This window comes from Arachis duranensis, chromosome 8 (genome assembly GCF_000817695.3).
Source record: "Arachis duranensis cultivar V14167 chromosome 8, aradu.V14167.gnm2.J7QH, whole genome shotgun sequence".
Classification (NCBI taxonomy): Eukaryota; Viridiplantae; Streptophyta; class Magnoliopsida; order Fabales; family Fabaceae; genus Arachis; species Arachis duranensis.
The window spans coordinates 34615202-34631463 of NC_029779.3; the positions used below are offsets into that span (position 1 = coordinate 34615202).

The 16262-nt window shown below is 32.6% G+C and overlaps 1 protein-coding gene and 1 long non-coding RNA gene across 4 annotated transcripts; both read left to right on the top strand.

The window, feature by feature from the left end:
- The first annotated feature begins 741 nt into the window (after positions 1 to 741).
- Positions 742 to 3378, top strand: LOC107462462 (uncharacterized). Of its 3 annotated transcripts, none has more exons than XR_008001973.1 (4): positions 742 to 1142; positions 1225 to 1352; positions 1446 to 1608; positions 3143 to 3378. It is a non-coding gene; the product is annotated as an uncharacterized LOC107462462 (long non-coding RNA). The 3 variants fall into 3 exon arrangements; XR_001586800.3 differs by having other exon boundaries at positions 1471 to 1608; XR_002366790.2 differs by lacking the exon at positions 3143 to 3378 and adding an exon at positions 2466 to 3135 and having other exon boundaries at positions 1471 to 1608.
- A 5245-nt stretch (positions 3379 to 8623) lies between these two features.
- LOC110274376 (uncharacterized) lies at positions 8624 to 12120 on the top strand. The gene is made up of 7 exons (XM_021128396.2): positions 8624 to 8627; positions 10561 to 10659; positions 10765 to 10979; positions 11082 to 11297; positions 11396 to 11488; positions 11564 to 11665; positions 11791 to 12120. Exons 1-7 carry the CDS (start codon positions 8624 to 8626, stop codon positions 12118 to 12120), a joined length of 1059 nt encoding a protein of 352 aa, XP_020984055.2.
- The last annotated feature ends 4142 nt before the right edge of the window (positions 12121 to 16262 follow it).

The window sequence follows — 16262 nt, forward strand, 5'->3', positions numbered from 1 at the left end:
AGCCAATTTCAAAATATTTATTCACTAGAGACTTTATTTTTAGAAATTATTTTATTAAAAGTAATTAAATCAAGTTTTGACAATTAAATTAGAAATTATACTTTAATTTTATAGTCATTAAATAATTTTTTATATTTAAATTATACAACTTAACAGTTGTAAAAGAATAAAAATTTTATACAATTTAATTAAATAATTAAGATTCTAGAATTTAATACTTTTAATTTTATAAACAAAAAAAATTAATTATATTATTTCTAATTCTAAATTAGAATATTTGATTAAATGTCAATTAGTAAATTGATAATCAAATAATATTTTGAAAGTAATTTTAATGAATTAAATTAGATTTTCAATTAACACTCTATATCTTAATTTGATTAAAATTAACCAAATCTAAATTAAAATTAATACTGTATACTATGTTTTCTTTTATATAAATTTTAAATACTAATTCTCTACTTTAACTTTATCATTAGTTTTTCTTTTCCAGTTTTCCTTATTTCTTTATATTCACCGCTACCAACCTTTCTTCCCTAACCTTCCCCAAAACCCAGCTTCAGAAAAACTAAAGAAAGAAAGAAAAGAAGAAAAGGAAGAGAGGAGTGGGGAACCGTGGGAAAAGGAAAGAAGGGGGAGAGGAGAAGGACGGCATCGGCGGGCGTCACTGCCGCCGCGCCGCCGTGTCGCACTGATGAGGGAGAGCGTCGGGGAGGAAGTAGCTTGCCGCCGCCTTGAGGGAGAGCGTCGGGGAGGAAGTAGCTTGCTGCCGCCTTGGCGTCCTGCTGCTCGCGTCATCACCGCCAGCTTCGTCGGATCCTTACCGCCGAACCCGTTCTTGCCGCCGCCGTTGGAATCACAAACAGGGGAAGGAGAAGACGCGGGTCAGTGCCGCGAGGAGGAGCGCGACCCGCTACACAACGCTGCGCCGCCGTGTTGTTGCCGTCGCCGAGCTCCCATGGTTGCCGCCGGCAAGATTCAAAGGGAGAGAAGCTCGAGGAAAGAGAAAGATCGACAGAGGAGGTTTTGTTTGAGCGGCCGTGCCTCCATCGCCTTTCACCACTGCAGATCCGCCACCGTCCACCGCGCCGCACCACGCCACGTCGCCGCCGGAAACCGCCACTGAGGCCTAAGTCTGTTTGGTAAGCTCTAATCTTGCCTCAGATCTTCTTTTCTGTTAAGTTGGTTCTACTGTGAGTTGTTTACTGAGGTTGTTTGCGTCAGGTTATACAGTCACCACTGTTGCTTGTGTGGCTACGCCGTGGTGGTTATAGCTGCCGCCACAGTCACCGCCTGAATGCCCTGGAATTTCTATTGTCTTGCCCTAATTCAAGTCCAGTGTCACTACCCTGGTTTAACCTTTTTCCCTGGTTCTGTTTCACTTTTACACGCTAACCTGCCTTGGTTTCATTTATTTGTTTGTTCTGGTTTAAATTCCATTTTAGTTTCGGTGTTGCCTTGAACTTTCAGTGTTGTTCTTGCATTTGATTTCATCAAATTCGAATCCTGCTGCAACCATTGTCATTACTGTAAGAAAATTAACGCTGCCGCGAATTAGGAAGGAAAGGGGATTGTCGCGTTTAAATTACACGATTTTGGCTAATCAAGGTAGGAGTTTTTCTTAAATCTATTTTACATTACAGGGTTGTTATAAATCGATAATAACGCGTAAAATACATTTTTTGTGATTTCGTGAGTCTTATGAAATGAATGGAGTTGTTTTGGTTGAATGAGATCATTAGTTTGATTTGATATTAAACCGATTTGATATTGGAATTTGATTTTAAAATAAACTTGGAAAAGACTTGATATTTGAAAACGGGTTATTTATTGAGAATGATTTGCTATTTTGGAAATGATTCGAAAAGTGTTTGAGGGAATGGTTTGGTTTGAAACTGTTTGAGAAGACCGAAAATTCTTAACTATTGATTGATGCTGTTGGTTGAAGTCGGTTTAAATTGTGATTTATAGGATTTGTTGATTGAATTCTGGATTTTGTAATTTCCTTGGGTTGAGTGTTGTTGTTGTGATAATGGTTGTTGGAAGTGATTTGATTGATTAACAGGTGTTTGGTTTGGTTTGGTTGGACCCGAACAGGGTGGCAGAATTCGAGTTTTAGAGGAGATACTGCCGAAATTTTATAAAACTGGAAGTTTTGTTTGAAGTAATTGTTTAAAATGATTTAGTTCTTAAACGTTATTTGTTTCGGATTGATTTATTTAAAAAAGAAAGATTTATGTTTGGAATTGAGATTGTTGATTAACGGAAAGAAGGATGATGAGGATTGATTTGAAATATGATTTTTGAATGAATTTGGAAATGGGATATGGATTGACGAATGATGATGATATTGAGAATGGCTTAGATATTGATGAATGAATTATTTATGTGGCTTATGAATTTGAAATATCTGAGATACGAGGTTCCCTGGATTAAGTGCTGTGGTTTGCCACCATGTGTACCAGGTTGAAAACTCGATACTCTGTTGATCCTACGACGTAAGTGTGACCGGGCACTATATAAATTCCCGGAAATGTTACCCCCATTGAGCAATATTGATTATTTGAGAAAAAACTATGCATAGACTCTTGGGGATGCACGTCAGGGGACAGTCTAAGGACAATTCAAACTTGTCGGGTTGGCTGGATAACCGACAGATGAGCCTCATCAGTCATAGGACAGGCATGCATCATATGCATTTGTATGCTTTGCTTGGGTTTGAACTTGTTTTGGTTTGCCTAATTGCTAAACTGTTCTTAACTGCTACTTGAACTATATGCTGTAACTGCTACCTACTTGTGCTTTTCTTGTCTGTCTTGCCTGTGTTTGTCCTGACGTGCTACATTTGAGAATGAATTTTGGTGCTGAACTAATGATTGTGTTGTTTGATTGCGTGGTTGATTTCTGATTGAGGTTTTCTTATAAGAAAGGAAAGGTTTCAAATTTCTTGAAAGATTAAACATTGTTTCTTTGAAAAGGTTTTGAACGATTTTTCTATTGGTTTTTAAAAGATTCATAAGGCATTGATAATCATTGAGCTTGAAAACAGTTTTCTCATTAAATATCTTCTTATGACAACTTTGAAGTTCTGTGGTGAGACCATGTGGTTAGGTTCTCACCCCCTTCAGCTTTACCTTTTCAGGAACCGGATGAAGAAGCATTAAGAAGAGTTATACTGTGTTTGGTTTATAAGTGTTGTATTAATTAGATTATTTTCTTCTCTCGTCCTTGTTGATACAAGTTTGTAAGAGGGATAGGAATTGTATGTTTTATATGTATATTATATTATGAGTTATTATGTAAGGAGTCTTGTATATGAATCTATGCCTGTTTGTATTTTTCTTAAGATAAAGTGTTTATTTTCGGTTTTCTATGAAATCAGTGATACAGTGTCGAGTCACAGGCTCCTATTTGAGTATTTAGTATATAAAGTAGTCGTAATACTTCTTCCTATCAGAGTGTGCAGCCGGAAGCGTGACTTCTGATAGTGAGGGTGTTACATTTGACAATTTCAGAATCAATATCTGAATCAATTAAAATCAAATTTAATTGGATCTGGTTTGATTATATCTAATTACCCATTAAATTCAAAGCAAATATAATCAAATTGAATCGATTTTGGATGCAGTCTTGCTATACATCCAAAATGAAAGTACTATTCTTTCTTCTAAATTTATTTTAGAAAAATATTTTTATTATAATTATATTATAATATTATAATATTACAATTAGCATTTAATAAATAATGCATAATTATAATAATTTAGAAAAATAAAATAAAGTCCAATAATTTATCTTCTAACTGCACACGTGTATAGAATAACTTTTAAGAAGGAGTCATGTATAATAAATACGATCGATGATTGTAAAACTGTAACTAACATTGATATAATATTATTTCAGGTATATGTTTTGCAGGCATCAAAGAAAAGTGTGGAGTTATTTTTTAGTAGATTTAAATTATGTATTATTTATTAGAGAATTTTATGCATTAAAATTCTCTAATAATTTATTATTTATTTTGAGCTAATTTTGATATATTCTTACTTGACAGTAAAACAATATATAAAAATTTATTGGTGGGTCTAAGTATTATTAAGTTATTTATGGTCATATTGAATATATATATTTGATTTATCGAAGAAAATAGATTACTAAAACCAATTAATAGCTATTTTAGAGTTAATATATTTAACACTAGCTTAAGAAAAAATAAATAATACATAACATATCATATTTTTATTAATCAAATTATTAAAATTTAAATTAATCTTAACAAAATAATTTAAAATTATAATTTCAATCTTATCACGTGCATATGGCACGGGTTAATACACTTGTTACCCATTAAATTCAAAGCAAATATAATCAAATTGAATCGATTTTGGATGCAGTCTTGCTATACATCCAAATTTTTTTGGCAATTAAATCCAACCAAGTTGGTCTAAACTCAACAAAAATCACTTTCATTACACGCAGCATGTACACACGCGCTTCACTAATACAAACATATCATTTTTTGTCGTCGCGATGTTCGTTCTTCTTCTTCACATTCCTCCTTCTTCTTCTTCGCGTGTTTTTTCTCCATTGTCATTTTTTATTGCTCCTGTTGTTACTGTATTTTTTCTTTTCTTCTTAGTAATTTTGCAGTATTGATTTTTTTATTTTTTTATTTTATTCCTCTTAAGATAGTGAAATAAAAAGAATTATGAGAAAATAAAATAAAAAAAAGATGATGAAGAAGCAGCAGAATAGGAGGAGGATGAACAAGAAGATTTTTAAATTATGCAAAACTTATCAGAATAAAAATATACCGAAATTTCTTAACAAATACATATAAATATCTTAGTTTTTATACCAAAACTTTACTACAAAAGCACAAAAATATCTTCTTTAATACTGCATTTTTTCTTCTTTTTTTTCCCTTATTTCTTTCTTTCTTTTCATTGAATGAATGTAGGTTCATCCTGTTTCAAGTAATTTTGCAGTATTATGTGTTTCTTCTTCTTCTTTATTTGATTTTTTTGTTTTTATTCCTGTTAAAAGAGTAAAACAAGAAGAAACTTGAGAAGGTAAAACAAGAAGAAAAAGATTAATAAGAAAAAAAAGATGATAATGAAAAAGAAGAAGAAGAAACAGCAAAAGATGAGAAGGAGGAAGAAGAAGAGTTTTGAATTAGGCAGAAATTATCAGAATAAAGATGCATTGAAATTTATTAACAAATATACATAAATTTCTTAGTTTTTATATTGAAACTTTGCTACAAAAGCATAAAAATGTCTTCTTTAATGTTGTAATTTTTTCTTCTTTTTTTCTTATTTCTTTCTTTCTTTTAGTTGAATGAATGTAGGTTTATCTCCTTCCTAGTAATTTTGCAGCATTATGTATTTCTTCTTCTTTGTTTGATATTTTTTTTGTTTTTATTCTTGTTAAAAAGAGTAAAACAAGAAGAAATTTGAGAAGTTAAAACAAGAAAGAAAAGATTAATAAAAAAAAGACGATGATAAAAAAGAAGAAGCAACAGAAGATGAGGAGGAGTAAGAGAAATAGTTTTGAATTATACAAAACTTATTAGAAGAAATGCATTGAAATTTCTTAACAAATACACATAAGTTTCTTAGTTTTTACACCGAAACCTTGCTACAAAAGCACAAAAATGTGCAACATCTCATTAGTAAATTAATGTGCAGGAATAATCGGATAAATTATGTGCTTTTTGGTCGGGTTATAGATAATATTATCCCTCACCTTGAAGAAGGAAGGGTTGGACCCCTCATCGTTGTGCTGAGTTTTGAATTATGCAGTACTTATCAGAATAAAGAGTATATACTATATACCCATTTTGGTCCTCAAAGAATTTTGGACCAAACACTTTAGTCTCCAACTAAAATTAATTACTCGATTAGTTCCTAACAATTAATTCCGTCAGTCACTTAGGTCCTTAGCTCCGTCAACTCTAACGGAAGACAAAATGGTCCCTGACAACTCTAACAGGGAACAAAATGATCCCTGACAACTCTAACAAGGGACAAAATGATCCCTTACCCTTTTATTCAAAAATGATGTTTTCTTCCCCAATTTTTATCATATCTCGCATAACCCTAACATTCATACTCTCCTTTTTCACCTTCACAGTCTTCTTTTCCATCTTTTCCTTCCTCCTCTTTAACTCCAAGATTAAGCCATAGTGTAATTGCCACACGTGTCGCACTGACGGAGGATAAATATCGGTAAAGATTTTCACCAAAATTATCGTGTTGCAAGTATAGTTCTAAACCGACAATTAAACCTCAATCAATATTTAAATTGTTTGTCACTTAAGCAAACCCAATAAAATTAACCGAAGTATTTAACCTCGGGTCGTCTCTTAAGGAATTATAGGGAAGTGTACTTATAATTGGTTATAGAAAAATATTTTTGGGGTTTTTGAGATAGGAGACAAGTAATGTAAATAATAAGGAAATAAAATAACAACTAAGAAAAGTCCTAGCAAGGATGGAGAATTGGAATTCCTATCCTCATTATCATCATTGATTGTGATGGTAAATGTAAATTGCCTTCACTTAGTTAACCTCTAACTAATGGAGGAAGGTCAAGTGCATAACTTGAGTTCACAAGTCCTAGTCAACTCATAGTGAGAGACTAGCTTTGGTGAAGTTAAAGCTAACCGGTAATCTTCAATTACCATTCAACAAGAGACTTTGACAACTCAAGAGTCTCTAATTAATCAATCCAAGCTAAGAATACAAAAATCTAATTTAAAACCCTCCCAAGCATTTTATCAAACACTTAGAAGACACAAAATAAAAGCATAGAAAACTAACAAGACATAACGAAATCTAAGACTAACAATTGTAAGAGAAAATAATAACAACAAATTAATGAAAGCAATCATGAACATGAAAATATAAATTGCATTAATATGAATCAAAGAAAACAAGGAGAATTCATACACTAAATTGTTAAGATAAGGAAATCAACAAAAGAATTAGATAAACTAAGATGCTAGAATATTAGAATGTAGAAGAGAAACTAAATTAAAGTAAAATAGAAATCTGAATTTGAGAAGAATTAAAACTAAAACTAAGAGAAACCCTAAAACCTAGAGAGAGGAGAGAGTCTCTCTCTTTAGAAAACTACATCTAAAACCTAAAATTGTATGAATGAAAGTGTGAATGCTTGATTCCCCCTTCCAGCCTCACTCTGCAGCCTTTAATCTGTATTTTCAGGCCTGAAATTTGGTCAAAAGCAGCTCAAAAATTGCCCCCAACATTTTCTACAATTGCAGCACGTGATGCTCTGTCACGCGTACGCGTTGCCCACGCGTATGTGTCGCTGCGCCTGCTGCACTGGTCATGCGTACGCGTCGCCCACGCGTACGCATCGCTGCCAGCTTCTCAAAACCTCAACTTCTTGTATTTTTTCATTTTTGCATGCTTCCTTTCCATCCTTAAACCATTCCTGCCCTATAAACCCTGGAAACACTTAACAAACATATCACGGCATCGAATGGTATTAAGACAGGTCTAAAATTAGTAAATTTAAGTCCAAAGAAGCATGTTTTCAATCATAGCATAAAATTAAGAAGAAAAATGTAAAACATGCGAATTCTATGAATAAGTATGAGAATAATGGATAAAATTCACTCAGTTCAATACAAAATAAACCTTAAAATAGCAGTTTATCACGCATCTACCTCAACATGTCATGGACCACACACTTCCTAAATCTCTATGACTAGTACATCCACCTCCTCTGCACTTCACCCACCAGATGCATCCACTTACACGTCCTCAATAACATCTCCTCCAACCCCGACAACATCCACGACATCCTCAAGACCAAGTTCCACAATTACCCCAAGGGCACACCTTTCTCCACTCTCCGGCAAGCAATATAGATTGTTGGACATTAGGACATCATGAGAAGATTGTCCTTCGACATTATATGCAAATTCTCATTTCAAATAGACATTGAGTGCTTCATTCCTTCTTTCCCGGAGTCTAAGTTGGCAGATAGCTTCGACCTCGCATCCAAGCCATCAGTACAACGAGCAATGTCGCCGTTGCCACTCATATAGAAACTGAAGCAATTACTAAACATTGGTTTGGAGAAGAAGCTAAAGGAAGCGATCAGAGTGATGGACAATGTGGTCATGGAGATGATAGGACAGAGGAGGAGGGAGACGGCGACGACCACGACAGGTCTAGACAAAACAGACTTTCTGTCTATATTCATGGGATCCATCGAAGACGACAAGTAGTTGAGAGATATAGTCATTAGTTTTCTGAGTATGAATTGGTTGAGAACAAGTTGAGAATTTTTTTCTTGTGAACATTGAAGTTGTAGAGTGTGCATTGTGTAGCTTGAAGTTACAGTGTTAGACTATTAGTGTTATGCGAAATATGATGAAAATTGGGAGAGAACAGTATCGTTTTCGAACAAAGGAGATGAGTGACTATTTTGTCCCATGTTAGAGTTGCCAGGGACTATTTTGTCCTCCGTTAGAGTTGATGGAGTAAAGGACTTAAGTGACTGACAGAGTTAATTATTAGGGACCAATCGGGTAATTAATTTTAGTTAGGAACTAAAGTGTCTGGTCTGAAATTCTTTGAGGACCAAAATGGGTATATACTTCAGAATAAAAATACACCAAAATTTCTTAATAAATACACATAAATTTCTTAATTTTTACACCAAAATTACTTAATATAATTGCGATAGGCAAACTCAGTTTAAAAACAAGCACACAAACAAGACTGAATAAAAGAACTCATAAAAGAATTTTTGCATGTATTTTTGCATATATTTTTATAAAAGAACTTATAAAAGATATGATTCACTTTTGCATATATTTTTGTTTTGTTTCATGTGTTGTAGTTTGATTGGCAGTTGGTTATTTTAATAAGTTAAAGCAACTGAGTGGAAGAACGTATAAAGAATAAAAGAATTGGCATATTTTAGTGTAAATTTGGGTTTTTTTTAAAAAGTGTAACTCTACATTTGGCAGCGGTTTTAAATCCGCTGCTATGTCTTAATAGAATAAGTCAACGGATAGTATTTTGCAGTGGTTGCAAGCAGTCATATTTTTATGATTTTGTAGCGGAGAGAACCGCTACAAAATACCATTTAGTAGCGGTTGTTCCAGCAGTTGCTATTAACCACTGCTAACGGTTTAGCCGCACGCTATCTTTCAGCGGATAATTCAATCGTTACTATCCATTTGGCAGCGGTTAAAAACTGCTGTTAATCCTGTATATAACCGTTGCTATTTGCCGGATATGGTGTAGTGACATATCAATATAATTTAATGCAGTGACGGTCTGATGGATTCAAAAAATTTTAATAGTGGGGCAAAATATATATAACATAATAATAATTTAGATTTAGATAATATGTGTTCTAAAGGCATATGACAAGTTTATCATTAGTGAAAGATTTTAAATTTTTTTATTTAATAACTATAAAATATATAGATTAAAAACTTAAATTTTTTAAATTTTTAATAAAAATATTCTTAATTTATAATCTTAATACGTGCCTTTAAAACACAAGATAGATAAATTCTAATAATTTTTATAATAAAAATATTATATGTACATGAAACCAGCTATCAAATTGTTCATTAACCATTATGTATTTGTGTATAAATATATTTATTGTTTAATTCATTTTCAATGTGTATTTTATATTTCAATATGTATTCTATACAAGTAATTATTTTTTAAGTACATATAGCATAATTATTATTATAATTATATTTTGTTATTATAAAATATGATTAGCCTTCAAAATATATAATTTACAAATTAAAACACTAAAATAGTAATTTAAATAATAATATATATAATTTAGAATTTTATTTTTTAGGTTTCATCTTTTTAAAAAAATTGAGTAATCTTTTTTTTAATAATACAATCAAAATATTTCTCTTTATATATATATATCACTAAACAATTATTTAGAAATTTACTTCACATATAATCAAAAGTCAATTCTCAGTGATATTCATGGTTAAAAAAATTCTTTTAATTAATATAGTTGCTACAGAAAAAACTAAAACTAATTTAAAAAAATATCTTTTGAGTTTATTTTTAAGAAAGAACACCAATTTTATTTAAATTAAGAATTGATTATTCTAATAAACATCTAATATGAAATTTTTAAATTGACTATTAAGTACCAAAAGTTGAGTAAAAAATTATTGTAGGATCAAATTCAATAATTTAATGGGGTAAATAAATATTATTATTACATACTACTCAAAAAAAATTTAAATTGTAGTGGGGCACTTCCCCGCTACAATATATTCAAATCCGTCCCTGATTAATACTCAATATAGATTTTATACAATGATTGACAAAAATAAATATGCACACATAATTTATTATATAAAAATATTATTCGTATATCAAAATCAGCTACTAATATATTTGTATATAAATATATATAGTTTAATTTATTTTTAATATATATTTATATTTTAACATATATTTTATATTGATGACTAGCTTTAATCGCTAATTTTAATGTACACCTAACATAATTATTTTGAGGTAGATTCTTTTGACCAACATGTTGATACCCTTTTGGCTGCACAGGATGCTCAAAAGCGCAAGGGACGCAAGGCCACAGAATTTTGGGATGATAAAACAATTGGTATAAGAGAACTTATTTAATTCTACTTTTCATTGCCCTATTTTTCTAAGTGTATTCGTAGCTTGACTCCAATGGTAGCTAACTAAGAATTAATATGTTTTACAGAATTCGATGGCACAATCAAACAGGTCAAACTGAGTGTGAAGGAAGCTATGACACCACCTAACGGAAGAAAGGTCGTACTCAGGTTTAACAGTGCATTGCAACCAGTTGGGGATGAAACAGGTGTACTGAGCAGCGTTATGGGACTGCTAAGATCTGACTACACCAAATTCCCAATCTGCGAGAGGGACTGGAGAAAGGTTCGCTCCAGGGACAAGGTCTATAATGAAATAGTAAAAGTAAAATGTTATTTTTATTTCTTCGTACCATTCTAAACTCATACTTTGAACAATACTCACAGCTTAATTTTAATGTTACAGGAAATGTTCCATTTTGAAGAAGATAATAGAGAAATTATAAAAGGTATAATATTCAAAATGCTAGGAAGGGCTTGGAAGGAAACGAGGAACAGATTATACCATCACTGCTATGACCTAGAACTTTCACTTGCAGCAAATATTGAAAACCGCCCAAATAAAATTACTGCGGACCATTGGAAAAGGTTTCTCGATTATCGCAACGGCGAAGAGATACAGGTAATATAGTTTTGTTTCATAACAGACAAAGTCCATTTATGTCACATTTAGTTCGTCAAAACTAGTGTCTAGTAACTCTTAATTTGATGGCATGACAGGAGAAGTGTAAGAAAAATGCCGAGAATCGATCAAAGCAGCTTTACACCCACACCGGTGGATTGAAAAGCTTGGCAAGGCTCGGAGAAGAAGAGGTAATCTAATTTTGGGAATGTTTTTGAACTATCTGTTCCTCTACCCTATAACATTTGTCATCATTATTGGTACAGTCAGAACGACAAGGGAGGATAGTTAGTAGAGGAGAGTTGTATCTCTTAACGCACAAAAAAACTGATGGCTCCTATATCCATGATGCAGCTCGCGCTATTGGAGTAAGTAATGTGTTCAGAATCGGGAAGTAGTTTATCCTATGTTCTAATTTTTAAAATTTTATTGGAAGTTTGTGCGGTTAGCGACTAGCTAATAAATGCTCTTAATTGCTTATCTATGTGTGTAGAAAAGAATTGAGGCTATTGAGCAAGGCGATGAATCTTCTAGACTGTTATCCCAGAATGATTCGCTTGCTCAAGCTCTCGAAAAAGAGTGCTCGGGTAGGGTGCGTGGAATGGGGTTGGGGCCAACTTCTAGTCAAGTCTTCGGTATGAATTCCCATCAGCTGAGCAATGGTTTTGAAAGGGAGGAGACCCAAAGGGTGCTGCTTGAACTACAAGCAAAGTTGGCAGCAGAGAAATTGAAAAGGAAGGCAGTGGAGGATGAAGTAGCAGCCGAGAAGACCAAAAGACAGGTAGTGGAGAATGAAGTAGCAGCCGAGAAAACCAAAAGATAGGCAGTGGAGGTTGAAGTAGCAGCTGGGAAGGTCAGGATGCAGGCAATGGAGAGTGCTTTGATATGTCTACTTCAAGGGTAAGGTAGGAAGCTGCCATCAGACGTCGCCACATGGATGAGTGCGTTGGAGGGACAGAATAGAAAGTAGATCTTAGGATTGTAGAACCTTTTCTTCTTTCAGATATACACTTTTATTTTGTTGATTATGCAACTCTTAGTAAGGAGTACACTTTATTGATATTTGGATAATTATATTAATTAAATTATTGATTTTGTTATTGTCGTTTACCCTGCAATTTATTTTTCGGGATTTTAAATAATTTAACATACTAATATTAAGAACGATTAAAAAAATGAAAAAAATGTACATTGAAATAAAAAACAACGTGGATTGCCAGTGTACAAAACAGTATTTTTGCGGCCATTTAACTGGAAAATAGTGGCGGTTGCGAACTAGCCGTTAGAAATTTGAATATTCAGGTTAGGAGATAGCGGTTACATTTCAAAAAATATTGGCCGTTAAACCGCGACGTTTTCAAACCGCCGGTAAACGCATTAGTCTTTAAACCGTGGCCATTAAATAGCGGCGGTTTCGAACCGCCGAATATTTCGTGTGGATTACAGATTTTCAGATTGCGGCGGTTTTAAACCGCCGCTAAACATTGCGACGCTAATCCTAGATTTTGCGGCGGTTGTGCCAGCGGTTCTTGAGAACCGCCGCAAAATCATATAATCACCCCTAATAGGCGACGTTTGGCGGCGGTTTAAAACCGCGCTATTTTCCGATTCCCTTGTAGTGACGGGACTAAAAAAAGTTTTATTTATCTAAATAAAATAAATAAAATTCATGTTTATCACCTTGTTTCAAATTGAAAAACAATATACAAATAATGATACACAACTAATAAATTTATTATTTTTTACTAATGTTTGATCAGTATTTTAATTAAATTTTAAATACTAAAATTTATATTCTAAATCATAAATTTTAAATTTTTATCTTAATAATATACAAAATAAAATGTTAGTAAAATCTTAGCCAGCTAATATTATTAAAATGTGGTTAACCACCAAAAATACTTTTAAATTATTCTAACACTAATAATAATAATTTTAATTTTATTATTAATAAAAATAATTTTTAATAATTTAAAAATACATGAAATACCATTCAAGTGAGACATATTCCCTTAATAAAAATGTTTGATGCGACAGACGAAGAAAAATACCTGCCGCACTCTTTTTCTCTCTTTAATATTGCACTATATTGGTTAATAAAATTTAGCTTTTGAAAATAGAAGCATATCCCACACATAGATACCTAGGAGCGAATTTTTGCTTTATCTGATCCCGTTTCACCGTACAACAATTCGCATAAAATTTTCTCTATTTCTAATTACGGGTAGTAAAATATTTAACCCTAATCTGTCTCTGCGGGTATTCGTCCCGCCTTTACCCGTTCCTATAATTATTAAAATCTAATAAATAAAATAAAATTTCAAAATTTATATAACCATCATCACATACATAACATAAATTAAAGTAAAAATCAAAATATGATACAATATTATTAATCATTTACTAATTATTTTACATATATTATACATATTATATATTAAAATTATATATATTATATATATAGTGGGACGGATATTACCTAAACCCGATTCCGTTCTACTCCTCCTAAAAATCCGTCCCGCTAAAAACTCGCCCCGGTACGGGGTGGGTAATTACCCGCCCTTGAATGGGTAAAGACGGGATGGGTACCCGTGAATTCCGGTGGTATTGCCATCCTTATTAATACCCACACATTTCGCGTTTCCCATCTACTTCCCCCAACATGTTGACCGTTCTCGGCCCACTCCCCCAAGTCCAAACCCCTTACTTTTCTTTCTTTATTTAACTCAAATATCAAACCCTTTCTCTCCATTCAAATTTCTAACCCTTTCTCTCAATTTTCTTCACTGCTGCCAGTATTACGGGTGGCAAAACGGATTGAATTCATCTGGCCAACCCGCTAAATCCGCTAAAAAGGCGGATCGAGCTAGAATTTGAAACCCATCAAATTTAAAAAATCTGCCAATCCTGCACCGCCAAAATTGCGAATTTTGGTGGAACGGGACGGATCGGCTTGCCGGACTAAAGATTTTTATTTTTATTTTTTTATTAAATAAAAAAATGATTACTATTACAAAAATATAATTTTAAAACACTTTTTTTTATTTTTATTTTTATTCTTCTTTTAATTATTAACTTTATTTATTTTATTTTATAATGTTGTATATATACTCAAATTATGTGGCTTATTTTTTAAAATAAAGATAATTCTATTGACAAATATTATTTTGAACAATTTTATTGAAGTTAAAAATTAAAAAAAATTAATGAAAAATATTATATTATAATTTGACTATTTTTTATTTGTATTTAATTTTTTAATTATTATTTTTTGGTTAATTTTAATGAATTTTATTTAAAAAAAAACAAATTCATAAAAAAAAAGTCAAGCGGGTTAGCCCTCCAATTCATCATAAAATGGGACGAACTAGCATTTTGAACCCACTTTATTAGTTAACGGGACGGACCGACCCACCCCGTTTATAGTACGAGAAGGCGGGGTCGGGCCAGGTTAGAACGGGTCAGCCCACTTTGCCACCCCTAGCAAGTACGTATGACTCTCTTGCACATGAACCAATTACAAAATTATGCTCAAATGCGAAAGCTACAATTACCAGTGTACACTTTTATTAAACTACTCCTCCACCTTAGCTCATGATAACAATAAAGAAGTCTCGTGGCCCACAAATGCAACCCAACAGAATGCATAACTTCAATTACAATTTTAGTTTTTACTAGTGTATGTTTCCGTGCCTGGAATAATATATAAAATTATATAATAAATTTTAGGGATAAGTATGATTTTGGTCCCCAACGTAGAGGCCAAAAATTTATTTCGTCTCCGACCTTTTTTTCGCTCCAAAATGGTCCCTAAGATTTCAGTTTGTTTTAAAATCGTCCTTCTTACTAATTTTTTTATTACCAAATTACCCTTCATTAAAAAAATAATAAAATAAAATAAATATAAAATAAATAAATAGACAGCGCTGTCCTGCCGCGCTGCCGCCCTGTCGCCCTGCACCACCACACCACCACTATGTCTTCTTCTTCTTCTTCTAGATTTTTTTGTGAAATTTCTGGATTCTTTGAAAAAATTGTTGTGGAATATTATTGTTGTTGCTGAAATTTGAAATTGGAATATTATTGTTGATGAATTTGTTGATTATTGTTTAAAGTTTATGTTGCTTGATTTTTCTGGTGATGATGATGATGATGACCATGATGATAATGGTGGTATTTTTCTGTATTTTTGTGAAATTTTTGGATTCTTTGGGAAATTTCTGGTTGATTTTGGAAAAAGTTCTGATGATGATGATGATGACCATGATGATACTAGTGGTGGTGGTGGTGGTTCTGGTTGGGCGTAGGTTTCTGTTCTGGTGGTGGTGGTGGTTCTGGTTGATTTTGGGGTGAAGGGAGAAGGGTATTTTCGTCCGAAGGATGATTTTAAAACAAACTGAAACCTTGGGGACCATTTTGGAGCGAAAAAAAGGTTGGGGACGAAATAAATTTTCAGCCTCTATGTTGGGGACCAAAATCATACTTATCCCTAAATTTTATTAAAAAATTAAACAAAATATATCTTATTATTATAAATATTTTACAAAGTTATAATTAAAATCAAACTCTCAAATTTTTTAATATTAAAATATTAAAAATAATTAGTATTTGTCTTAATCAATTTGAATTTGTTGAGTAATCACTCATCCACTTAAACAAATATTAGGAGTTAGAATGTCGTCTTGTGTGTGTAGCAATCCATTGACTAGCAGTAAACTCTTAATAAATGAAGTATCAATACCTGGTTAAACTTGGCAGGAGTACCCAAATATACGGGTACTCGACCCGTCCATACCCGGTTGGGAAGGGCAATAACTTGAACCGAGTCAGAGTTGATTTTGCTCAGGACAAGGCATGGTCAGGATTAGGATGTACACGCTCTGAATATATACATATAAATACTTTTTAGTAATTAGGATTTGTGAGATATATTTTCAAAATATGTGAAAAGTTATTTTGAAGAGT